The 25,172-nt window shown below is 50.2% G+C and overlaps 1 protein-coding gene across 4 annotated transcripts in view; it reads right to left on the bottom strand.

The window, feature by feature from the left end:
* The window catches only part of ERGIC1 (endoplasmic reticulum-golgi intermediate compartment 1), a 101,954-nt gene that overhangs the window by 42,224 nt on the left and 34,558 nt on the right, over positions 1–25,172 (bottom strand). For all 4 annotated transcript variants that reach the window (XM_026510976.4, XM_057312329.1, XM_026510977.4 and 1 more), the window contains exons 2-3: positions 11,190–11,251; positions 4,251–4,323 (exon numbers count right to left, since the gene is read on the bottom strand). In XM_026510976.4, the coding sequence (XP_026366761.1) occupies positions 4,251–4,323; positions 11,190–11,251 (135 nt within the window). The remainder of the gene's footprint in view (positions 1–4,250; positions 4,324–11,189; positions 11,252–25,172) is intronic.

Raw genomic sequence — 25,172 nt, 5'->3', positions numbered from 1 at the left:
AGGACCTTCTTTTAAATCCTGACCATGCCAGGTATAAATAAGTATTCCCACCTATTCCCTACCAGGTGGGGGGCCAAGAAATCCCTTCTTGGTCACCGAGTCCGGACCCCCTTCTCCACCGCCATCGCCCAGTCTCCTCCCCCGGGCCTTGGCCTCCAAGGTCACCCTGCCCCCAGTTCATCCTCACAAGAGGTGATCTGGCTGCAGCGTGAACCCGGTCCTGTCACTCCATGCTCGGAAGCCTTCGGGCCCACCAGTGCTTCTCTGCACGACAACCCTGGGTCTCTCTATCTGGCACGCGGTTCCAACGCAGGCCTCAGAGCAAGTAACCTGGGCTCTGAGGGACACGGCCAGGTCCCCCTCCTGGTTAAGCTACCGGCCTCCCCACTTGGCCTGCTACAGAGCATGTGAGAACACAGTTCAAGGTAAGCTCCAAGTTCCTGCTAGGTGGGCAATGGCTTCCTGGAGTTCCAGCTGCCTGCTTGGCCACCTCACCCTGGAAGGGTGTATCCAAGTCTTCCAGTCAAACATTCAGACCAAAAAGCAGCAGCTCCCATGCACCTGGAGACCCAAATGCTCTGGGTGGAAAAGGGTAGTATGGCAGGGCAGGGGTGCTGAGGCCGGGCTCCGGCGCCAGACAGACCTGGGTTCGACTCTGGCTCCAGCACTGACTAACCTCATTGTGGTCTGAGCCTCCTGGCGCCTCCGTTTCCCCAGCTGTACAGTGGGGCTAAGGCTAATAGGAGAACCTCCCTCAAGGGATTCTGTGTTGATTAAATGAGATGATCACTGTAAAGGGCTAACCTGAGTGGCTGGCAGGCATGCGGTTGGCCATTATAAATCATAACTAGAAAGTAAAATACATTGTATTATACCCTAAATTATCAATGGAGAGTTCCAGTTACTACGTTTTCTTATTATAAATCCTTACCGGGTTAATAATTAAGAGCAGCCAAGCCTGGGCAGTCAAAGGCTGGACTGTTTTGCAGCCACGCTGTCTGTGGAGGGGGGGCCTGCTCCCCTGGAAACCTGAAGCTGCAGAGCACCCTATGGGGCCACTTTCCCAAGGGTAATTAATGGCCTGTCTAAAGCCCAGGTTAGAATCCAACCACCCAAACAAACAGGCCTCCTTCCCCACCGGGCTGGGCCAGAATAGTGTCTTATGTCACTGATAACCACAGGTCTGGGTTGGAGCAATGTTGATCCTACCAGCAGTGACCTCATTTCCTTGGGATACGATCTCATGGTGGGGGGTGGAGGGGGTCAATCCACTGTGGTCACAAAACTGCCAGGGAGGGCCAGCCATCCATTAAAGAAGAATTGTGACCTTCACTTCTTCCCAAACTAGCAGGCCTTCCCAGGGGTCAGAGAAGCTTCTGATAGCAGGAAGACCAGAATAATCCTTTTTCATCTGGATTTTTCTGTGGAGTCCACAGTCTTCCCCGCTACAGACTCCTTTTGGGCACTTCCGCACCATGGTCACGTGGCAGCAGGGGGACCGGGGGCATCAGGGTCCCTGCGTCATCACAGATGGGGCTTCTTGCCCCTGGGCTCCTGACCCACAGGTCTCTCTTCTCACTCCTACCTCCCTCCTTCCCTCCAGCCACTCACACTGCAGATGAAGAGCCTAGCAGAGGACAAAAGATAAACACACCACGAACAGCCCTACAGTCTGATTACTCCACTCACCCCTCATCTTTTTTCCTCTCCGGGGAGGTGCTGGGGCCAGAGTGTCCAGGATGCCCCCGGGAGGCAGGAAGGGGAAGTCCTGGAGCAGGGCAGAAGGCAGAGCAGCAGGGATACCCTGTGTTCCGGGGAAAGGAGTGAGCCCTGTCCCAGTTAAACAGAACGCTGCCTGAGGGGCCCCTAACACAGCCCGTGGTGCCCCACCTGCTCCGGTCGCAAGCTCTGATGTCACAACTTACCTGTCTGGGGCCCCCTGGCTCAGCACCCTACCTCACTATGGGCTGAGCTGAGGAACAGCGAAATAAGCTGCCCCTCACCATGCCAGCAGGAGGTGAGGGAGGCTGTTCAGCTCAGCGGAGGGGATGAGAAAATTAACATTCATGGAATGCTCACTACATGGCAGGTGCTGAGTGGCCTTACCACCTTTTTAGCATTAGATGGGAACTAAATATGAAATGAATGCATGCACGAAGGGCCACGGATCCATGGGTATTAAAGTCTATCAGGTACAACATTGAGTACCTTTCTGGTAAATGATCTTATTTAAACCTCACCAAATATCACACACCTTCTCTGTCTCCTGCCCTGCTTTGTTTTTCTTCAGAGCCTTTTTCACTAATCGATGTATTTTAGTTCTGTTCACTTGTTCATGGCCTGTGCCTGCTGTTGGCATTTTCAGTTCCTCTGAGCATGGAACCACACAGCAATGAATGAGGCCGACCTGGTTTCTGATTTCTGGGAGCTCAGGACCAAGAATGAGTCCCGTTAATATACAACAGTGCATAGCACCTAGTCCAACCTGGTCCTACCTACTCCATATTCTACCTTCCCCACTTGCTCACTTTGCTCCAAAGCCACACCAGCTCTTTATATTCTCTGCACATACACCAGGTTAATGCCAGCCTCAGGGCCTTTGCACTTCCTAGTGGCCCTGTCTGGAATATATAAAGCCTCCTTGGTGCCTGGGACACAGCTAGGGCTCCCTCCTTGCTGTCACACATGTACCCCACATATACCCCCACTCACCTTGCTCAGAACATGAGGGGCTGTACAGTAGCCATCCCCCCCCCTCCGGGAATGGGGTGCAGCCTGGAAAGACCAGAAGGTGTATGGCACACAGTAGGTCTTAATATCTTGCTGCTGTCCCTATTTCCAACTCCAACTCATGATGGGGTGACCCCTGAGACATCCAGTGCCCCAAATATGCACAGAGCCACCCCCCATTAGGAGCTGAGTGAGACAAAGAACTTTCTCTGACCCCTACATGGTCAGGGGGTTATGTCTTGGGAAGCAGACAAGCCTCCCCAAACCTGGAAGCTTTGACTCTGGTGCACCCTCCCTTGTTTGGCCAGCAATACTGAGGGCCAGAGAGGTTTGGCCACCTGCCCAGGGTCACAGAGCAAAGTGGTAATCGAGCACCCGGGCTTTGGTGCCATTATGGTTGAGACCAGGATCAGAAGGACAGGGAGGGCAAACTGTCCCATACCAGTGGAGGGCAGGAATGACATGATCTGGCTGGCGGGTGGTGGTGGGGAACGGACAAGACCGACACACCTGTAGGCTCAGGAGACTGGTGGACCTTGGGAGCCCCCTCCTCAGTGTATGAGCATGGGCAAGTCCCTGCACCTCTCTGAGCCTCGGTTCTCCTCAACTATAAAGAGGAGATAAGGGCTGTTTGAGGACTAAAGGTGGTAACACTTCCACAGCTACGAGGCCTGTCTTGGGCCAGGCAACCATTTTTCTCGTTTCTTATTGTCTTGTGGCTGAGAGGGAGGCAAAAGAAACCAAGAAATTCCATGAGCGAGAAAGAAAATTCCAGTGTTGGACAGGGGAGTGGGTGGCCAGGACCCAGCCCTGTGATGACTTTCTGGGTTGTAAACACAGGAATGAAGGGCTTGGAAGCTTGAGCCAGTGGCCAAGGCAGGAAGCTGGGGCTCTAATTCCACCTCGGGCGGCCGATGAGGCCGTGACTGAATAATCCCAATGGCATTCCGTGTTACACACACCCTGGAGTATTTACTAGGTTATCTGGGCAACGGATGATTCTAGAAATCAGGGATCGATTCACAATGCGTCAAGCGCTGCCAGGAAGCCCACGCTGATTCCTCACTGAGTGTGGGCCTCTGGGCAGTGAAGGGGGCTTAGTGGAGGGGGCCGGGCTCTGATGTCAGCAGCCCCGCCCCCCTCGGCTAGGAAGCTGCACCCGTCTCTCTGAACTCCTCCAGCTTTCACATCAAATGACCCTGTGATGATTCAGAGGGAAAAAAGCCCACTGGCCAAACAAAGGGACGGCAAGATGGGTCCGTGATTTCTGTTCATCTGAGGACCCAGGAGGCCCCCCCACAGAACGGAACCCAAATGTTCTCTTCAGCTTCAACAAAACGGTGTTTGCTTTTGCTCTAACTTCAAAACCCTTTTAAGAAACAGAAGTGATGGATGCCATGGGCTTGGAAATGAGAGGGTTGGAAGGTTCAGAGTTCTCGCTCCTTTTTAAAGCCCCTCCTTCTTCTCATCTGGGGTCCCAGAAAGCTCTAAAATGCCCCCTGAGGGGGAATGGAACTTACACTTCCGTCGTTATGAATCCGGTGAGCTCTGAGAGGAAGAGGAAGAGGATGAAGAGGCAGCAGCAGATAGAGACTGCAAGGAACAACACAGAGACACACCGTTAAGGGTGGAGGGCGCTGGCTGAGGGGGGCTGGCCCTTCCCTGCCCTTCCCTTCCCCTCCCCTCCCTTCCCCCTGCCCTCTGAGGAAAGCTGCTTAGAGGGAGGGGGAGAGAGGCCCCACCGACCCTCCAAAGCCCCTTCTTAGTCGAAGCAGCCCTGTTCCCAGAAAGGTAGATTGCCTTTGGTACGGAGATGACCCTCCTGTGGGGACTGACCCCCCCAGGTACACAGGTCCTCAGGGGGGCCAGCCTGGCTTCCTTCCACGAGAGCATATTAATGCAGAGGTCAGTCAACAACAGAGGTTGCAAATTGGTGGCCCACAAATGTTCAGCAAAAATGGTATGGATTTTATTTTTTTATTTTTATTTTTTTAAAGATTTTTTTAAAATTTATTTATTCGACAGAGATAGAGACAGCCAGCGAGAGAGGGAACACAGCAGGGGAGCGGGAGAGGAAGAAGCAGGCTCCCAGCGAAGGAGCCCGATGTGGGACTCGATCCCAGAACTCCGGGATCACGCCCTGAGCCGAAGGCAGACGCTTAATGACTGTGCCACCCAGGCGCCCCAAAAAATGGTATGGATTTTAAAATCTGGAGTTGACAATGAACGATATGATCTCACATGAAAGTCCAGATTGCTGGCTGCTCCACCACACTCAAGCCCTTGCTCCCCCATGGGGTCTGAGCTGGCCAGTTTGCCACAGGCCCCACCACTCCCTCCTGCCTCCCTGATTCGCAGGCTGGGGCCAACTGTCTGTCACCGTTTATTGCCACCCCCAGCAGTACCATCAACACTGTGCCCATGTCCTCATCAAAGGTCAGAAAATGAGGATAACTGAGCACTTGTGCTTCAAGAGAAGGGACAATTCTGTACAAAAGGAATTCTTTATACAAGTCTGAAATGCAGAGAGAGTAGAACAGAGCTCCAGCGTTGGCCCACATCACTCCTATTTATCTCGTCTGCTGGGCCCCTGACAAGGTTGAAATCTGCGACCACTGGAGACACTCCTGGGGGCAAGACATAACCAGTGCCCCAGGACCTGGCCCTCAACTCCAGCCCCATCTCCTATATTGTCCCAACATCTAACCACCCAGCCACAGGGAGCCCCGTGCCATTCTGTAAATATGTGCCTTATTGCTGTGCCTTTGTTCCTAAGGTTCCTGCCCCTCCCCATTTTCCTCCTTCTTCCCCCTCCCCCTCCCCCTCGTCTTCTCTTCGAGGTGAACTCCTCCCTGTCCTCCCAGGCCAAAGCCCAGCTCAAATGACTTTTCTGGTGGGAAGCTCCCCTCATCCTGAGAGGTGGAGCTCGTCACTCTTTCCTCTGTGTTCCCAGCATCTATTCTCACACTTTCCACATTTTATTGGCTATTTGTGGCTGCTTCTCTTCTCTCACTAAACAAACTCCACAGCTCTAGTACCTGGCCCAGAGCTGGGCATACGGGAGGGAGTAACAGACAGGGAGTCACCCCCAAGAGTACAGAATGAGGGCTGACCACGCCTTCTCTGGGCTTCTCATAGAGGTGTGCAGTGGGCGAGGGCTTACAAAGTATGGCCCACGGCTCACCTGCTGTGGGTCTCTGGGTAAGTTATTTACCTCTCCCTGCATCAGTTTCCTCACCTGTTAAATGGCAACATGACTCATGGGGCTGCTCTGAGAACTGCCATCACATAGAGACTGGGCTTGAAATAGTGCCGGGAAGGCTAGAGCGTTCGCTCAGTATTAGGACTTTCATCAAGGAGACCTTGGAGGGTTTGGGGACGGTGACTGACAAATGGGGTGGCCCCTAGATTCCTGCAAAGAAAAAAAGTTCCTGGTGCCACTTGCTGATTCTGCTACCTTCTTGACGGTCTGCTCGGGGACTGGCTAAGCACTGTGATAAAAGCTGAAATCAATCATCATCCATCTATCCATCCATCGTCCATCAGTCCATCCATCCATCTACCTACCTACCTACCTGCCTGCCTACCTTAAAATGAACAAAGATGAATCCCAAGTGAAGAAGGACGAGAACAAGTGTTTGCTAGGCCCCTACTCTGTGCCCTGCCATGGGAGCATAAACACCCACCCTGTCATCTCACGTTCCCGCCTGACAGGGGCACACGCCCTTGTGAAGTGGGTAGAAATGGTGGCTCACAGAGGAAGAGGCCAGGTCCAGGAACACACTGGAAGGTAGGTGGGGGGAAGGGGGACAGGCCTGGAACCTGTGAATTCTAGATCCAATGCCCTATGAAAAGAAACCCCCAAAATCTAGGACTCCAAGTGAAGACCAAGACAAGGACACCCCCAGAGTCCCCACCATACCTCTAAAACCAGACCAACCTGTCGGATCCTAGAATGACTCCCCAATTCTTCAGACACTAAAAAAGCTATATGGGGCAGTATTAAAGGGTTTTATTTTTTTTCTTTTCAGAAGAGGTAATCCATGCACATAACCGTCAAGCTACATAAAAAGTCAGAGTGTGCTGAGTCTCCTTCTCGCTCCCGATCTGCAGTCCCCTGCCCACAGGTATCAGCACTGTGGTCTGGCACCCTTCCACAGGCATTTAGGCAGAGACAGACAAATCCTTTTTTTCTCTAAGAAAACAACAGCATCACATAGATATCCTTTGCAACCATGCTTTGCTCACCCAGCCACCTGTGTCTAAATACATGCCACATCGGTTTATACGGAGGGGCCGTGTTTGCTTGCTTGCTTTCGTGGCATAGAAACAAATTTCAGATGTCCTCCCCAGCTGCCGGACCAATGCACGGCCCTGCTGCAGCCACCCGTCCCAACTTCCCGGCTCATGTCCCTCTCTTTCTCCCTTGCAAACTGCAGCGGTGATGCCTGGTAGAGAATCCCACTGCCAGGGGCGCCTGGGTGGCTCAGTCGTTAAGCGTCTGCCTTCGGCTCAGGGCGTGATCCCAGGGTCCTGGGATCGAGTCCCGCATTGGGCTCCATGCTCTGCACTGGGAGCTTGCTTCTTCCTCTCCCACTCCCCCGCTTGTGTTCCCTCTCTCGCTGGCTGTCTCTCTCTCTCTCTCTGTCAAATAAATAAATAAATAAATAAATAAATAAATAAATAAATAAAATATTAAAAAAAAAAAAATCCCACTGCCAGGCAAAACACCCTTCACCTGGAATCTTCTAGCATCACATAGGACCCGCGTTTCAGCATCATTTTCACCCCTCCTAAACCACTCTCAAGCCCCAGCAACCCACTGGATGCTGTAATGAACAGGCATGAAATAGGGAGGTATTTCTGAAGGTCAGTGCTGACCTAGACCAAGCCAGGTCTTCTAACTGCCCTCCTTGCCCCAGGCCTACAAAAGGGCCCAAAGATCTGACTCAATCCGGATCGGAGGGGTGGTAGAACAGGGACGGAAATCCGCGCGCTCTGTTCAAGGCCTGGATGAAGCCCGGTCAGCCTGGCAGGTGAATGTGGCAAGTGCTGAGCCTACGCAGCTAAACCCAAGTGTCCAATCGCCCTGATCACACACGCTCTGTGACTGCTCACCCTCCCAGTGCCCCGTACTAGGACAGACCCAGTGTCTCAGTAGCACTGTGGCCTCAGGGTCTGGCACAGTGCCTGGCTCAGAGAAGGTACGAAATACATATTTGTTGAATGAATGAATGAATGAAAAACATAAAGGCAGGTAGGAAGTATTTCAACTAGAAAGGCCTTTCTGATACTGAAAGCTTGATGGGGGTTTTCCATCCCTGTTTAGGCAAGAAGCTAAGGCTCTCTGATACCAGACTTCTGAAACGGACTCAGGCAGTGGACCGTAGGACTGTGACCCCTAGAGAACACGTGCGAGTGGGAAACCCGGTGCAGTCCACAAAGGGGGACACTGGACCCAGGACCCAACATCCAAGACTCTGGGAAGTCAAGGGCCAAACAGGCGCTTAAGTGAAGGAGGCAGAATTTCTGATCTGTGAGTGTCCAGCACCCTTGCCGCTTCCTTCGGTTATTAATAGCACAATCGCAACGTAATGAGACGGGATGGTTTTGTGTCTGCTGCCCTGCTAGGCCGTGTGCTCCTCAAGGACAAAGACCAAAGCCCATTCATCAACACGATCCTGGGACTTGGCACGGGACCTGGCCCCGGGACCTAGTTAATAAATATCTGTTCATTAAATGGTAACTAAGGGCTGGCTTCCCATGCCTCACGCCTTTTTCCTCTTGTGTAAAGGAATTTTCTGTCTTGCATTCTGTGGCTGGGACTGCAAATCAGACCATATCCCAGGAGGGCCATCTGGCAGTACCTTCTAAATTTTACAATGCACATGCCCTTTGACCCAGTAATTCCTCTTCTAGGAAGCTACCTTACAGAAATAACCATACAAGGATATAAAAATATATGGACAAGGATGTCTGTAATAGCCATAAATCGGAATCAAGAATGTCCACCCCAGGAGACTGGTTACATAAACCGTGGGTCGCCCAGATGATGACAACTGTGGGTTGCCAGGCATAGCAGGAGGGAGGAATGTAGTGGGCCGTTTATGTGCCGGTATGAAAGTATCCAGGATATATCAGCTGGAAAAAGGGCAGGGAAGAGTGGTGTGCACGGTATGCTCCCTTCTCTGCTTGTGACAACGATATCGCTATAGTCAAGCCCGCATCTATTTTTTAAAAACTCTAGGAGGATACAGACCTGACTGTCACACGTACTTGACAAGGGCGAGACCACAGAGACCGTGAAGCAGAGGTCTGAACTGTTTGCTGGTGGGAGGGAGGGGACAGGACACCTCACTTAAATTTTTGTGACCAGGCTCATAAATTAGTAGAACAGATAGATGAACAAGCCCCTTGCCTCTGACGTGCCTTGGATGCAGGCACCAAGTGTCACAGCATCTGCTGTCACGGACCTTCACAGGCTGGGGGCTCCGGGAGGTCAGTGACAAGAGGAGGGTAGTCCAAGCCCTGAGGACTTAGGGCATATCTCACACTTGACAGGTGGGAACTCATTTATTCCCCGGATCAGAAAACCGAGGATCAGAGAGCAGGGAAGTGATTTGCCCAAGGTCACCTAGCTACTAGATGGGAGAATGAACCCAGCCCTATGAGACCTAAAGCCTGTAGGACACGCGTTCTGTCACCTGGCTGCTCTGTTCCCTTCCCCAGGGATGTGGAGACCCAGGGCTGGAGAAGGCACCCACAACATCAATGAGGGAGGGCTGGGCAGGACCAGATGGGGTCATCCCCAAGGTCATACCCCTGACATGCCCACCCTGGGAGGCAGCAATGGATTCCAACCTGACTGACCAGCCCCAGGGCCCTGCTCAGGGGACAGTCCACGGGGAGGGTCCCTCTCCCACACCAAGCACTGGAGAGGCAGGCAAGGGGGTCTGGCGGGGGCTACAGGGAGGCATACCCTGTGAAAGCTATGAAACCTCAGACAAGTCACTTCACCTCTCTGGACCCATTTTCGCATCTAGAATATGAGGCTTTAGTCTTCCTGCTTACATGGCGCTTTGAGTTTGTTTTTCATAAACCTCTCGTTGTTGAGTAATAATGGATGCACAGAGAGCACACAGAGTTCCTGTACGCCCTTCGTCCAGCTTCTCCTTACGTTAACATCTTCCATAACCAGGGGACGTTTGTCAAAAGGAAGAAATTAACACTGTGCGGCACCATTAAGTAAGCCACAGACTGCACTCAGGTTTCCCCCGTTGCCCCACTAACGCCCTTTTTCTGTTCCTGGATGGGACCTGGGATCCCACTTTGCATTGAGTCATCCTATGTCCTTCGTCTTGAATCCATGGACAGTTTCTCATTCTTTCCTTGGCTTTCAAGACCTTGTCACTTTGGAAGAGTACCGGCAGGTGTCTCACAGAATGTCCCCCAACCTGGGACTGGCTGACGTTTTCCCATGATTAGACAGGCTTGTCCTTTTCTGGGACGGTCCCTCGGAGGGGAGGTGCCCTTCCCACCACATCCCATCTGGGGACGCGTGGCGTCCATAGGACTTCTCACTGGTTGACGTCAACCGTCATCACTTGGTTGAGGTGCTGTCTCTGGGGAGCGCGACGGGAAAGCTGCTCTCTCCTTTCCATTCTCTGCTCTTTGCAGGTGCGTCTCCTCCAGGAGAGGACAGTGCAGGCGGACCTCCCGGAGGGGGATTTAGTCACATACACTATTTGGAATTCTCTGTGAGGAAGCGTCATGCCTCGTCTCCCTTGTATTTACACCCGAGAGACTCATGCTCCGTTTTCGTAATTCTTCGGCACCTGAGGCAGCCCCGCCGCGCTCTGTTACTCAGACCGCCCCAGTGCTGCTCTTTGGCCCCCTTCCCGCTGCACCTGGGTCCTGCTGATGCACCTGCAGCCTTCTCTTTCCTCTGGCGCTTCTTTGCTTTTTGGCCCAAGGTTGCTCCACGCTTGTTCTGTATACTCTTCCTGCCCCAGCCCTGGAAACAGCTATTTCTTTAAGGAGCCTTAAGTCCTTTCACTGAAGACTGGCGTTTTAGAAACCAAACTCTGGTACACTTATTAGTATTTTTTAATGATTAAAAACATGCTTATGTAAAAAACTCCAGTAGTCTAAAAGGTATGAAGGGAAAAGTTAAGTCTCCCCCGACCCCTGAGCCCCCGTCTCCCCTCCCAGGGGTAATTACTACTGATGATTTCAGGTGTATCCTTCCAGAAACAGACAAGGCGTACACCTTGCAGGGTTATGGTGTGGACAGATGAGGTGAGGAAATACAGGAAGGGCTGGCAAGATGCCCATTCTTTCTCCTTTCCGTATGTCTCCCTTCTTTCCTCCCTGGTTCAGCAGCTCTGCGCGGGGAGAGCAGGCCCAGGTATGGGATGGGGGGAAGGGCAGGGCGCAACGGCAAGAAGGACACTACTCACTAATGGCCCCGGTGTATGTCGGCTGCGTGAGGTCCTTGGGCACCTTCCTGTAGATGTCAAACCTGCAGAGAGCAAAGGGGACAGGGGTGAGGTGGGTACAAGGGGGCGGGTCTCAGGCAGTAGGGGAGATGGTGTCAGCCGGCATGCCACCTGGTCGGTGAGCCACAGTTCTTCCCAGAACCAGCTTCTCCCACTCTTTCAGGCCACCTCCTTGGGGAGGCCTCCCGGACACCCCTCTAAGGGGACCCTGCCCCACCTCCCGGTAGTACTTCCTCACAACACTTAGAACTACCTAGAGGGCTCTCGTTTGGTTACATTTCTGGGTTGGTCTCCCCCCCCCCCCATCACAATGGAACCTCCACAAGAGCAGGGACCTTTTCAGGTTTTGGCCTCTGCCTTGTCCCCAGACCCCGCATGGGCCTGGCGCATAGCAGACACTCAGTAAGCACTTGTGGAATGAACAGAACCCGAGTCTTGGGCTTCTCTAACGATGAAGGAAACAGGGAAACGCAGTCTTTCCTGCGTTCCATGACGGCACTGCATTCTTGCCCAGAGTCACCTCTCCTCCCCCTCTTCCCTTTCCTGCCTCCCCTTCCCCCTCCTGTTTCCACTCCCCGTGCCCCGGCTCCTGAAGCCTGCCTGCAGAGATTCTTTTTAACTCCAAGGCGTGGAGTCAACAAAAAATCCTGCCTGAGGTCCACAGGCTCGCCTCTGGCTCCTCTCTGACGTGGGTTTCCTCCCTACACACAGAGCAGGCTCCCTTCTTTTGTAGGGGTCCCACCAGAGCAAACGAGGCTCGTGGGCGTGGCAGAAGATTTGGGGGGCTTGGGAGTCAGACAGACATGGGGTCATTCTGGCCAGCTATGTAATTAAGAGTTAAGGCCTTGGAATCAGACCACCCTGGGTTCAAATCTCGGGCTGGTCTTCCTTGCTGTGTGACTTTAGGCAAACGGCTTCACCGCTCTGAGCCTCAGTTGCCTCGTTCGTGGCTACTCCTACCAGGCCCTGCCAGGCCCCCGAGGGGAGTACCGGAAATAAAGGTCTGCAGCGGATTTACACGGCATTCAGAGGGGGCTCCTCACACACTTGGTTTCCTTCCTGTCACTTGAACCCGAGGAGACAGTTCTCACCAAGCGAAGCTCTATCAACAGAGCTGTAAGTCCACACAGTGGTCCCCGGCTCTCCGGCAGGACTCCAGCTCTCAGGGTGACCGGCTGGCATGTGGTTCCCCTTGGGTGACTGGGAAAAGCCGTCAGCACCCCGCTAACCTCATTGCGATGACTTGGGATCTTGCGTAAGATCTGCCATTTGACTACCGTGCGCTCACTCTAATTGCCCGTGAAACGTGCCGGGTTTCCTAACACCTCAGGGGAGAAGATATTCCTGGGGCTGCCAAGTTAAAACGCAACACTTTCCCTCCTGCCTGCTCAGCTACCAGTCATCTGTGCTTGGGCCCCTGAGGGGCACTAGAATCGGGCTGGGAGTGTGGTCAAGAGGGAGGGGTCCACGTGACTCAACTATCCAGACCTACTCATCTCCCCTGAGCCCTGTAGCTGCGAGAGACAGATGAGAGGTAAGAACATAATGTAAGAACTGTGGAATTACATCCCACCTGGGCTCAAACGTGACTCGTGTGACCTCGGGCACGTCACTGACATAACCTCTCTGTGCCTCAGTTCCTCTGGCTGTAAAATGGGGGCAACGGTATTATCTCACAGCACAGCAGTTAGGACCAAGTGGCTTCATGCATATAAAGCACTTAGGACCATGCCTAGTTCCCAGGAAGTACTATAAGAATATTTGCAGTAACTATTATTAATATTCACCTAACATTCATGAGCACCTACTATGTGCTGAGTCCTCTTTTAGGCACTAGGAACAGAGGTATACAAATCGGCCCTTGGCCCCATGTGCCTATAATTCAGCAACAGAGACAAACGAGGAAATGGAAGGTGGATGCAGTGGTGCTCCCTCTCGGGGTTTGCTGAAGATGCTGGAGGAACCCAGGAAGGGCACCTGGGGTAATCCTCGAAGCTTCCAGCAGCAGAGGTGATGGCTGAACAGAGCAGGAGGATCGGAGGAAGGCTGGGTGGAAGCATAAAGTGGTCCAGGTAGGGAGAACAGCGAGAGCAGAGGCCAAGAAAGAGGACTGAGCTTGGCGTGCTGGAGCACGGAGGTGACCCGCACATGGCGCCGGGATGGGCTGGAGGGCCAGGCACCGGAGAGGTGGGAGGGGCTTACAATCCAGCTTCCCTGTCCAGTTAAGATCAGGTCACCAGCCAGGGCCCGCAGGCAGAAACTGGGCCTCACAGTTTAAAAGCTATATGAACCGTCATTCCCAAACTGGGAGTTTCATGGGAAGTCAGAGGCCGCTCAGGGTGGGTAGGTGGGGGTAGCTGGGGGCAGAGTGTCAGAACCTGGTTATGGGTGAAGAAGGGAGCGATGGGAGAGTGATACACGGGGTGAGGGTGGGGGGGACACCCTAAGTGAATATGTAAATATAGTGAGGATAATGGGGGCCAGGTGCCTCACTGTTGGGGACGGGAGGTATACATGGAGAGAAACACAGAACCCATGGAGGTTTCACTGCGAATTCGTGATTTTCAACAGACACACATACAGAAACACACGTCATATTCACGTATTATTTCCTAGCTCACTCCATAGAGAGCGTCCAGGAACAGGGACAGTCACACAGCAAAGAGGGCATTTGGTACTCGAATGTTGGCTTCTAAATATCATTCTTTACTTGGAGAAATGGCTGGTTCCAGGGCTAGGCAGGGAAAAAACAAGATGAACTTGGAGCACCTTCTTATGTCAGAAAGCGAGAAAGTGTTCAAAGAACGATGGCCAAGGAAAGGACAATGTGAGCATTAAAATCGATAATCGTAGGAATAGATTATAACCCATTGGATAAAATAGGAAGCCACAAATCTATATAAAGAAATGAATAAATCAAAGTCTGATGAGGAACAGGATATTTCTTCAAAGTACCTCCCCACAAGATCCTTCTTAATTACAAAGGGAAAAAAGAGTAACTTTAAAGTTGAGAAACCTGACATCATCTTAACCGAGTGACCAAAGTGAGTGTCACCAGTAAGGAGACAGATCATGTGCCTCCTGAGCGGACACACTGGGGAAGGCACCCCATCAACCCCTGCGGGGGTCTCGTTCAGAACGTACAACCTCAAATGAGTCATGAGACAGCAACACACAGATCCAAACTGAGGGCTCATGAGTGGCCAGTACTTGTCAAAGTTATCAAGGTCGTGGAGACAAGTAAAGGCTAAAGAACCCTCAGAGATTGGAGGAGACTAAAGAGACGTGACAACAAAATCGCACAGGATATCCTGGACGAGAAAAAGGACATCAGTGGGACAAAGGCTGGGGTTCAAACAGGATCCATGTATCAGTTGATACTACTGTATAGTGTTATTTTCCTGGTTTTGATAGTGGTATTTTGGTTATGTAAGATGGTAACATTTGGGGAAGCGTGGGTAAAGGGCATATGGGAAGTCTTTGCATTAGTTTTGCAAATTTTTTGTAAGCCGGAAATTACGGCAAAATAAAAAGTTTAAAAAATTTTGTTTAATTTAATGGAATTTAAGAAAAACAATTGAGGGGAGAGATTTCACATAAAAATCCCACACAGCCTGCTTTCTTCACACGTACCTAACCCTGTAAGCGTCTGATTTTGAGGTGCTGGCTTAACAAGTGTTTGTTGAGTATGCTTTGTTGGGGGTGGGAAGAGAGGGGGAAGGCTGAGTGAACAAAGGTCTAAGAGAGGAGGATAGACTTGGACCAAACTACAGGAGGCAATGGTGATCAAAGGAAAGAGGTGCTCTGGAGAGAGGCACCGATGTGAAACCAAGATCACAGCCAGCCTGTGCTGGGCACTTTGACACACACATTCACATTTAATTCTTACAAGAACCCTGGCAGACACTGATATCCCATTTTTCCACGGAGAAGATTAAGGCTAAGCTATAAGCAACTTGCTCAAGGTCACCAAGCCCATGACTAGTAGAGCTGGGATTCAAACCCAAGTCTGAGTCATAGGTCATAGTCCTTCCACTGCCCTGTATACTTGTGGGAATCAGTATAGAGTTCACTCATTGGTAAGTTAAAGTCTCAAAGTTTTGCTTACTTTCCCACAGATGCTGCCCTAGAGCAGGTGGGAATCTCCTGGAAGACAGAGACCAGCTCAGAATACATTAATTCATTCAACAGGTATTTACTAAGTACTTACTGGCCATATGCTAGGTGTAGGAAAATGGAAGTAGTCAATGTAGACATGGGCCCTGCCTTCATGAAGTTGCCAGTCTAGTAATGCTTTTGACTCCTTGAGAAGGGCCACCTAAACAGAATGTTCTCTAATAATTATCCCATTCCCATGCCACAAATCTAAACTGTGGTGGGGTAAAGGGAGAGCCGAAAAAGACCCTTGGTTCAGAGCTGACCACAAGCCAAGTGAGTCAGCAGTGAATGTCGCTAAGCAAATGGGCCACAGGAAGGCTGGTGAGAACCCAGGCATGTGACAGACTGGGAAGTGAGCCGTCCTCTCTGACTTACATTAGTCAGTCCCTCATTGCGGTGATGTGGTGATGCGATTAGCTGTGGCCACCCAGTGTCAAGAGAATATGGAGGAAAGGGTAAAGAGAGTGGAGGAGGGGGAAGGGATGTTTACTGTATATCTAGTGTGTGCTCAGCTCATGCAATGCCTTTGACTGGCATGTTCTCACTCAATTCTCCCGGCCAACTTTCAAGTTAGGGATTTTAGTCCATTTTACAGATGAGGCTCAGAGAGTTGGTGGTTTGGCTGAGCTCACACACCTGTCAATCTGAATCCAGGCTTAATTTATCTTCTTGCTGCTTTTCTCAACAATGAGGGGGACAAACCAAGACCATTTCAGCAGAAAATACATCTTAGGAAAAAAGGTTAAAGAACAGGAATTGCTCAGCCTCAAACAGAAAAAGTGAAAAGATGGATTCTCTATTGTTGTCAAACAAAAAAAAACGCTCTTCTCCTGCCCTCCCGCTAGACTGTGATTTTCTCAAAGGCAGGACCTGGGCCCTCTTGCTGCCCAGCCCTGCCCAACTCAGGCCCTTGGGGAATTGACCTCAATGAATGAATCTGCACAAAGATAAGACCCACTGGCTGGTCTTAACAAGATTAAGATGAAATGGATAGTGGGGAAGCTGGGTCTTCAGGGGTTCCTTGTACTGGATATTGAGAAATTTTCACTTTGAAAAGGGAGCGGGAAAAGTGGGTTTGAATCAAAGTAAAGAGAACCATCAGCTGGACTGATCTGGATGCCAAGTGCCAGGAGAACAGGAGCCAGTGACTGGGGCTGGGTGGGCAAGAGGTATCACCTGCTTGGACAGGATGTAAACACAGAGACCCCACAGGGGCCTCCTGCCTTCGACACTGTCCACTCTCAGGTCTAGAAGGTACTCTGAGATCACTATATCCAACCCATTCATTTTACAGATGAGAAAATGGGAGCCCCAAGAAGAGGAGTGAGTTGTCCACTTCAAGGTATCATTAAACTCAAAATATTTTAAACAAAAACAAGACAATAAAAAGCTTATGAAATCCGTGTCATCTCTTAGGCTCTTGAAAAGCCATATGGTAGTGGTTCTTAACCAGGGGCAATTTTGCACCCCCTACCCCCAGACATCTGGTTGTGTAGGGGTATTCCTGGTACCTAACGGGATGAGGCCAGGGATGCTAATACATCCGACTACCCAACAATGTACTGGATGGTCCCCCATCCAAAACAAAGGATTACTGGCCCCAAATGTCCAGAGAACTTAAGTTGAGAAACTGTGTTGTATGCAGAGCAAAACTTCCCATGTGGGAAGCTCATTCTCCCACTGAGTCTGCATTGTCTGAAAGGCAGCCAAGTTGCCTCTGCTGCTGTTGGGAGAATTCACGGCCACGGCCTCAATTGCTCCCACGGAGACCAGGAATCTGGATTAAGCAGTCTTTCCCTCTCCCTTCTGCTCTGTGCCTGAGAAGGAAGAGCTCACTTAGAGAGACCTGGGCAAAGGAATCCACAGAGAAAAGAATCTACCTGGACCTGTGGCTTACTACGATGGTCTGATAGGTGCAAGTGTCACTATTTTAATCAAACGTGCTGAATCTGTGCCTCTAACTCATTTTACCTTAAGACAAAACATACATCGACATTAATGCACTTTACATGCCACATGTAGCCTACTGAGTGAGGAAGGCTGTGTAACCTCACCCAAAATAAACACACATCACTCTTCTTCTGCTCCCAAGCAAGGAAATTGCCGCTGGAAATCTCTGACTAATGGATTTCTTCTGTAATTTCTTTTCATAGCAGAATGTCTCAGCTTTGCTATTTTAACTTTTGCTGCTCGGGACCTCACTTCTCCCCTGCTCTCGCAGACGAATCTCAGATCACTCTGTGGTTCGCCATCTGTGGGCGGCTACCAGGCAGGCGCTCGTGATGTCACTGTTTCCAAGGCTTAATGAAATTAGACGCCATTTAGGAGCAAGTCATTGGAAGTGGTGGGTCATTTATCCCAAAAATAGCCTGCAAGGCTTTTTGTTGGTGCTTTGGCCTGGTCACCCCTGCCCACCAGCCCGTCAGAGCCCTCGGTGCCAAGTCCCAGGGAGTCAGGTGAAAAGTGTGCCCGTTTGTTCACTTACTCATTTCTTCCACCTTACTGAGAACTACTGGGGTGCGTGTGTATGTGTGTGTACGCATGCGTGTGCACGTGCACGCCGGAGGGCACAGAAAGGTAAATGAACACAGCACAGCATGAATCTTGTCCTTGACATTCAAGCTGCTAATATGAGCCCACACCAATCCCCTCTGTCAAAAGAAAGTAAAAAAAGTCCCCCTCTCTCCCCAGACAGAGGAGCTTAGACAGTGAATGACAACCATCGCAGCTCCACCACGCCTGCCCCGCATCGTGACGGATGACCAGCCAGGGACTCAGACTGGACATTCATTAGCGCACATCCTTTTTACAACCTGTGCGGTAGATATCATCCTCCCTCCTGTTTCACCTGCCCAAGATGCGGGAGCAGGACTCAAAGGCCTGCAGTCTACCTTCAGCACACACGCCCTAACTGCTGTCCCACATGCCTGCGTGAAAAAGGGTCACAGGCCGGGAGCTGGAAGAGTGGAGGTCTGGGTGGTGGCCCTCTGTGCACACAGCAGTACCACAGGCATAATTCTCTCTCTCCGGCCCATCCCCGTGGCTCTCTCCCTAAATCTCAGTGCCTATGTGGGGGTCTCCATCTGTAGGGTGTTCCCCCAGCTCCAGCTGCCTCCACCGTGACCTTTCCCAGCCCAGAATACCTTCTCTGACCACAAAGTCTTGGTCCTTCTCCTCTCCTCCTTCCCACACAAGCCACCCAGTCTGGCCAAAGAGGAAGAAGAGCTTCTAGAAGGCCCCTCCTCAGGCAGCCTCCCCAACCTCCCCAGGCTCTGTGGACATATACATTCCTGGCATGGCCCCAAGATGGCTGTAGGGTCCTCCATTCCTACTAGACTGAGACGCGTCCGATCTGTTCCGCAGTCTCCTGTGGATCCTGCAGGGCTCGGCCCATTAACGTCATTCGGCAAACTCCAGATGAAAATACAACATGACATACACGCAGTCTATTCATCACAGCACCAGTTGTAAGAGCAAACAACTGGATACCATCTAAATGCCCATCCAAGGGGACCAGTTAATAAACTACAGACCATCCATAGAGTGGAGGACGATACAGCTGTAAAGGGGAATGAGGAAGGTCTCTATACAGTAACAGAAAAAAAGCAAACTGCAGAACACTGACTTCTGTTAAATTTTATGCATATGTTTTGTGGGGAGGGTAGTGATAAAAACAAACTTACACCCTTGCTTACATCTTCAGATCTGAGAGGTAACAGCCACAGATTTAATTTGTAATAGCCACAGTCGCCCGTCAGTGGGCAATGGGTAGACAAATTATGGCGTACCCATACAATGGACTATTACTCAGCAATGAAAAGCTATGAAGTATTGACATGAGCAACAACATGGGTGATCCTCAAAATACTTATGCTGAATGAAAGACAAACGAGGGTACCTGTGGTATGATTCTATCCACGTAAAATCCTCCGCAGTGTTTTATGGTTTTCAGTATATGGGTCTTGAACTGCTTTTGTCAAATTTATCCCTAAATATTTAATATTATTTATGCATCTCCTAAGAATAAAAGTAACTATTTAGGGGTGCCTGGGTGGCTCAGTCGTTAAGCATCTGCCTTTGGCTCAGGTCATGATCCCAGGATCCTGGGATCAAGCCCTGCATTGGGCTCTCTGCTCTGCTGGGAGCCTGCTTCTTCCTCTCCCATCCCCCTGCTTATGTTCCCTCTTTCGCTGGCTGTCTCTCTCTCTCTCTCTCTGTCAAATAAATAAATAAATAACCTAAAAAAAAAAAAAGTAACTATTTGTGTTAGCTTTTGGTCACCCCTTCTACTGCTTCTTTTTGAAGGTATAAAATTTTAGACAAGTACAAATTAGTCCGGAGCGACCGCAGGTTGTCAGTTGCCGAGGGAAAAAGGAAGAGAGGGACATGCAGAAACTTTAAGGGGTGATGGATACGTTCAGTATGTTGATTGTGATGATGGTTTCAAGGGTGTATACATGTTAAATTCCTCAAACGGTACCCTTTAGTTATGTGAAGTTTATTGTATGTCAATTATACCTAAGTAAAACTGTTAAAAATATTTTAATGATGGCCATAGCTAAAACACATCAAACACATTAAGCAATCTACAAGTTTGTAACGGCACTTCAGAAAACAAAAATGCCTCTTTGGATACCTTTGGAGATACTAGACCAGCAACTCATTATTCAAACTAGCAAATAAAGGGAAAGCACTTACTCTGACACTTTTTTGTATACAAATGCTTTTCTAGGTAACCAAGTAGTTGATAAAGGCAAAGTTCTATTTTATAGAATAATTCCACAGAATAAGGTGGAAAGACTAGTAGAATTAGAAAAATCATCCCTGTGTATCCTTTGATAAAACACTGGATCTTAGCAATGATCAGAAACTTAATAATAGATGGACCAGGCTACAGCCACCTGAACCCAATAATAACCTTAGTATCTTAAAAAGAAGAAAACCAGTTATTCGGTACCTTTCAATGCAATGCAATTGGAAGTACGCAGCACACTTCTTAATAATTGGCCCAGAACAGCTTCACATTTCACCTTCCATTTAATCCTTATCCCACAGCAGTCTGGCCTCTAACATCAGCCTCCCCTCCAGTCTCTCTTCCTGCTCTAGCTAAGATCACCCAAGAGTCACTAAGGGCCAGATGCCATTGGCTCTCCTCAGTATGCCTCTGCACTGCACCTGGATTTCTCTTGGCTGCCTAAAGTTCCGTGGCATTCTCACTCTCTGGCACCCTCTCTGTCTGCTCCTTTTCCTCCTGCTATCTCTGACATCCGAGTGTGCCCCCAGGGGTCTGTGTTCAGGCCACTTCTCTTTTAGCTCCCAAAGCCAACTCATCCATGCCTTAATTTACTGTGCCAAGTTCCAGAGAGACAGGAGAAAGTCAGCAAGACAGATGTGGTCCCTGTCCTCTCAGAGTTCACATGTTAATGGCCAAGGAGCTTCCTCGTTCCCAGGCACATCCCGCCTGCCCCTCACACTTGATACGTCCAGAACAAAACTCAACAGCTTCTCATACAAAACCTGTTCTTAGGATCCCAGAAGAATCAGGGATCATGGAATCCAAACTCATGCAGCTTCAGAGAGTTACAGTAAAACAGAATGGGCAGTGCCATTCTGTGTTGAGAGACAAGGCCCCCTGACTCTTTTCAAGTCACCGTCTGTATTCTCTTGGGGTTTCCAAATGCAGAGAAGTGGTGAGGTGTACGTGCTGTGCTGGCTGCAGGGGCCACACTGCTGAGCAACACACTAACACCGGCTAATCAGGAGGATGACCAAGATACTCTCAAAGAGTGTTTTCGATGGTCTACTAGAAAAACGGGAGAGGCCTCGCTGGGCCAGACAATGCCCTTTACCTGTTACCTGGACCTGGGCTAGTCGGGGGAGAACAAAGCTCACACCCAGCAGGGAGGGGGAACTAGTGTAATAGCTCTAAATCCTAATGCGATCTGTTCCTTGAGAAGTAAAGCAAGCTGGCTCCCATCTCAGACCCTTTGCCCTTGCTGTCCTCTGTATCTGGAATGTTCTTCCCTCAGATATCTTTATGCTTCCTGCCTCACTTCATTTACATCTGTATTCAGATGTTACCTCCTTAGAAAGGCCTGTCCTGGCCACTAACTAAAACACCTCTCTCCATCTCCTTACTCTACTTTTTCTTCGTAGCACTGTAGATCACTGCTTGATTTTACATTGTGTTATGTGCATTTGTTCATTGCCTGATTCTGCCATTAGCATATAAGTTACTGGAGAGCAGGAAACGTGTCTGCCTTTGAGTTCCACTATATCCCTAGAGCCTAGAAAAGTGCCAGGCACATAGTAGGTCCACAGAAATATTTCTGGAATAGATGAAGGAGGCAGCTTTTCTCCAAGTGTGGTCCTTGCACCACTGTCTCAGAATCCACCAGGTAGCTGATTAAATTTGCAGATTCTAGGGCCCCGCTGAGGAATGAACTAAACCAGCATAGTGGCAGGGAGGGCAGGCATTTGTGAAAAAAGGGCACTGCAGGAGATGCTGGTGCATGCTGGAATTGCTACGGTATCCACTGTGTGTTGATTTCCAACTTCAAATTTATTTCCTAAGACTTTTAGCATGTACCCACCTGAGTTACCTCAGGTCAACAGAAGGATGGGAAAAAGGACTGGCATTTCCTGGGCTTCTGGGATAGGCCAAGCCCTACATAGTATACTTGACCTACTCTATCCCACTGAATCCTCCCTACCACTCATGAGATGCCATCAATAAATGTGTAAACCGAGGCTTACAGAGGCTGAGCCACTTGCCTAAGTTCACACAACCAGCCAGAGGCAGAGTTAGGCTAGAACCCTGGTCAGCCCGACCCAGAGGCTGACCCTCACCCTGACCCTCTTTAGCCTCCCAAAAGCTCTGCACCAGCCCCTGGGGCCTTTGGCTGTCCACGCTCAGCATTGCCCTCCTATGCCTGCACGGAGCCTGGCACCCACAGCAGGCCGTGGGCACTTGGTGAGTGAGTAAAGGAGGAAGGATCCTGCAGAGCTTTGGACCTGTGGTGTCGTGCCACCCTGAGGCCCTGGCAGAACACAGCCGGATGGGGGCCCTGCATCCCCGTTTGCCTCCCCCATGCTGCAAGAGCTCGATGAGCTCACGCTCTCACAGAAAGAGGAAAGGCCTGGTGTCAGAGCCGCAGGACGTCAGGCAGCCGGGGTTTGGCTGGGAGTCAGGCTTCCCACTATCAAGGCCACAGGGAGCACAGGCCAGGGGACAGCAAGGGCCCCCGAAGTGTTTCCAAATCACTGGAAACAGGACGCAGCCGCCAGCCCTACACCAGGACACAACATCATCCCGAGAGTGGAAGCTATAAATGGAAATGTATTCTTAGAGGGGCAGAACATGAGTGGGGGTTTTTCAGAAATGACCCATCATCGGATAAAAATACAGACGGCATTTAAATGCTGAGCGGCAGGAGCTATTCCGGGGACTGGGTTCTCATCCCTGCGGCTCCCAGCCAGGGCACGGTCTTCAACAGAGATTTAAAAGGAAGAAATCACTGGGGCCGGTGTTTTTAAGTTTCAGAGCCGAGTATTTGGGAGAAAGATATCTGTGGAAGGTGCCCCCTTTGGGGAGAGCCCAAATGTCACTTGACCTCCACCTGCACCTGCCTGTGTGATTCAATTTTACCCGTGCTATGAGACTGTCTTTTGGACAACATTCTCAGCTACCTTAAGAAGTGAGGGCTGAGCTCTGGCAAGGCCTGGGGATAAAAGCCCTGAGACAGGATCAAGATTTTAAGAGGTTTGCAGGTCAAAGAAAGTACAATAAAGAAAAACCTGGAGGTGGATGTGATGTCATGGAAAGGGAAAGAGAGTATATATTAAGCCAGCCTCTGTGCTCATGACAGCTCACTGAATCCCCAAAACCATCCAAGATTCAAAAACGAGATTCAGCCCTTTTTTTTTTTACAGAAAAGGAAACCAAGGCTCAGAAAAGACTGTGTAAAGTCGGCGACTCTCGGGCTGAGACCCTGAGCCTAGAAAGACAAGCAGAAATGAGGGTGAGAAAAGGGGCAGAAGGGTGTCTCAGGCAGAGCAACAGTTCTTGCTAAGGTTCATGGCTCCAGAAGCCCAAGGTCACTCCCAAGGCGAACCTGGGACCTGCACCCACACGAAGTTGCTATGCCAGGCTGGGAAGCAGTGGTGTGCTTTAGAAAGCGAGGCCTGGCTCACAAATTACAAGATGAAATTTTTCAGACAATCCCATGGAAAAATGCATAAGGAAAAGTACGGTCCTTGGTGACCGCTTTCATTTGGGCACATCTTAGTACTTTACAGTTGTTTCATAATACACAGGTTATAAATGAAAAATAAAGACAGGCAGGGTCTTTAGGAGAACTGCCCCTATCTGTATATTACCTGCCCTTCCTCCCTCCCAGCCACCTCGTGTCGTGGCCCCACCAACACTCTTTGTTCCAGAAAGGCCCATTCTGTCCCAGTTCCATTCATTTACATGCACTGTGCCCTCTGTTTGCATCACCCCTTCTCTCTTCTCCTCCACCAGCTCATTCTTTCTGTCATGATTGAGTACCTACTGTGTACCAAACACTTCTAGGTGCTGGGAATACAACAGTGGTCAGAAACAAAACTCCCTGCCTTTACCTAGCTTACATCCTAGTAGATGAGACAAACAATAAATGAACTAATATGTTAATGCTGATTAAGTATTATGAAGAAAAATAAACCAATCTAGGAGACAGAGTATAATATAGGTGCTGTTTTGGATGGGGGGGGGTAATGGCTAACAGAGAAACCCCATCTAACAAGGTGACATGCAAACGGAGATCTGAATGAAGTAAGATAGCAGCCACATGGATATCCAGGCAAGAATGATCCAGGCAGAAGGGATAGCAAGTGCAAAGGCCCTGAGGCAGGAAGCATATTTGGCAGGTTCCTGGAACAGTAAGGAGGCTGACACAGCTGGAGTGGAAGGAGAGGTCAGAGGACCCAGTAATTCTTTAAAACTCAGCTCACACCCCTTTCTTTGAGAATCCATCTCTAATTAGCCCCAGGCTGGCTGAGGCACCACCTTCTGGGCTGCCCACAGCTCTTGAGCTCCACTCTGTCATCATATGGCACATGGTGTGTTGTTATTAAACATGTGTGAACCGTAATCATGAATGAACAACACAACCCACTCTCTCTCATTAATACTATTTGTGTTTTCCCCTAGAAGTTGAGAACTCGCCCAGGGCAGGAACTGGCCTTATGCATCTTGGGCTCCCTAGCACCTGGCACTGACTCTTAAGGAGGGAGCATGCATCACCTCTAAGTAACAAGAGGCCCACCAGGCCACAGAAGACTGGGTCTTTGGTGGGCAAAGAGCTCACCTGAGATGTGCAGGTGAGTCCTCTTAGAAAGCCATGGGCTTCTTAACCACCCACCAGCAATGAGACTTCATAGAGGAGCCCTAGGGGAGGCAGGGAGTGAGTGACAGAGGGAAGGAGGGAAAGGAGACCTCCTCCCCACCCCATATTGTGCCTCACCCCTGCTTTCCTCAACAGTCCACAGGTTATCTAAGCCTTTGCTTTAAGGAAAGCCCACGTGGGAAAATAAAAATATAAAACCAATAAAATAAAAGTTAAAAATAAAGGGAGAGAAGGCCCCAGCTTGGCCCTTGGCTGAAACAAGGAGCCCTAGGGTGGCCAAAAATCAGGAAAAAAAAAACCCTAAATCTTGGGTCCTATGTGAAATCACCAATTTAAAAATGATGGTAATGGGTTTTTTGTTTTTTTAAGTAAAACAATATGCAAATCAAAGGAAATA

This window comes from Ursus arctos, unplaced genomic scaffold, assembly GCF_023065955.2.
Source record: "Ursus arctos isolate Adak ecotype North America unplaced genomic scaffold, UrsArc2.0 scaffold_15, whole genome shotgun sequence".
Classification (NCBI taxonomy): Eukaryota; Metazoa; Chordata; class Mammalia; order Carnivora; family Ursidae; genus Ursus; species Ursus arctos.
Note: the sequence above shows the minus strand (reverse complement) of the source record. Positions and strands in the feature narration are given on the sequence as shown.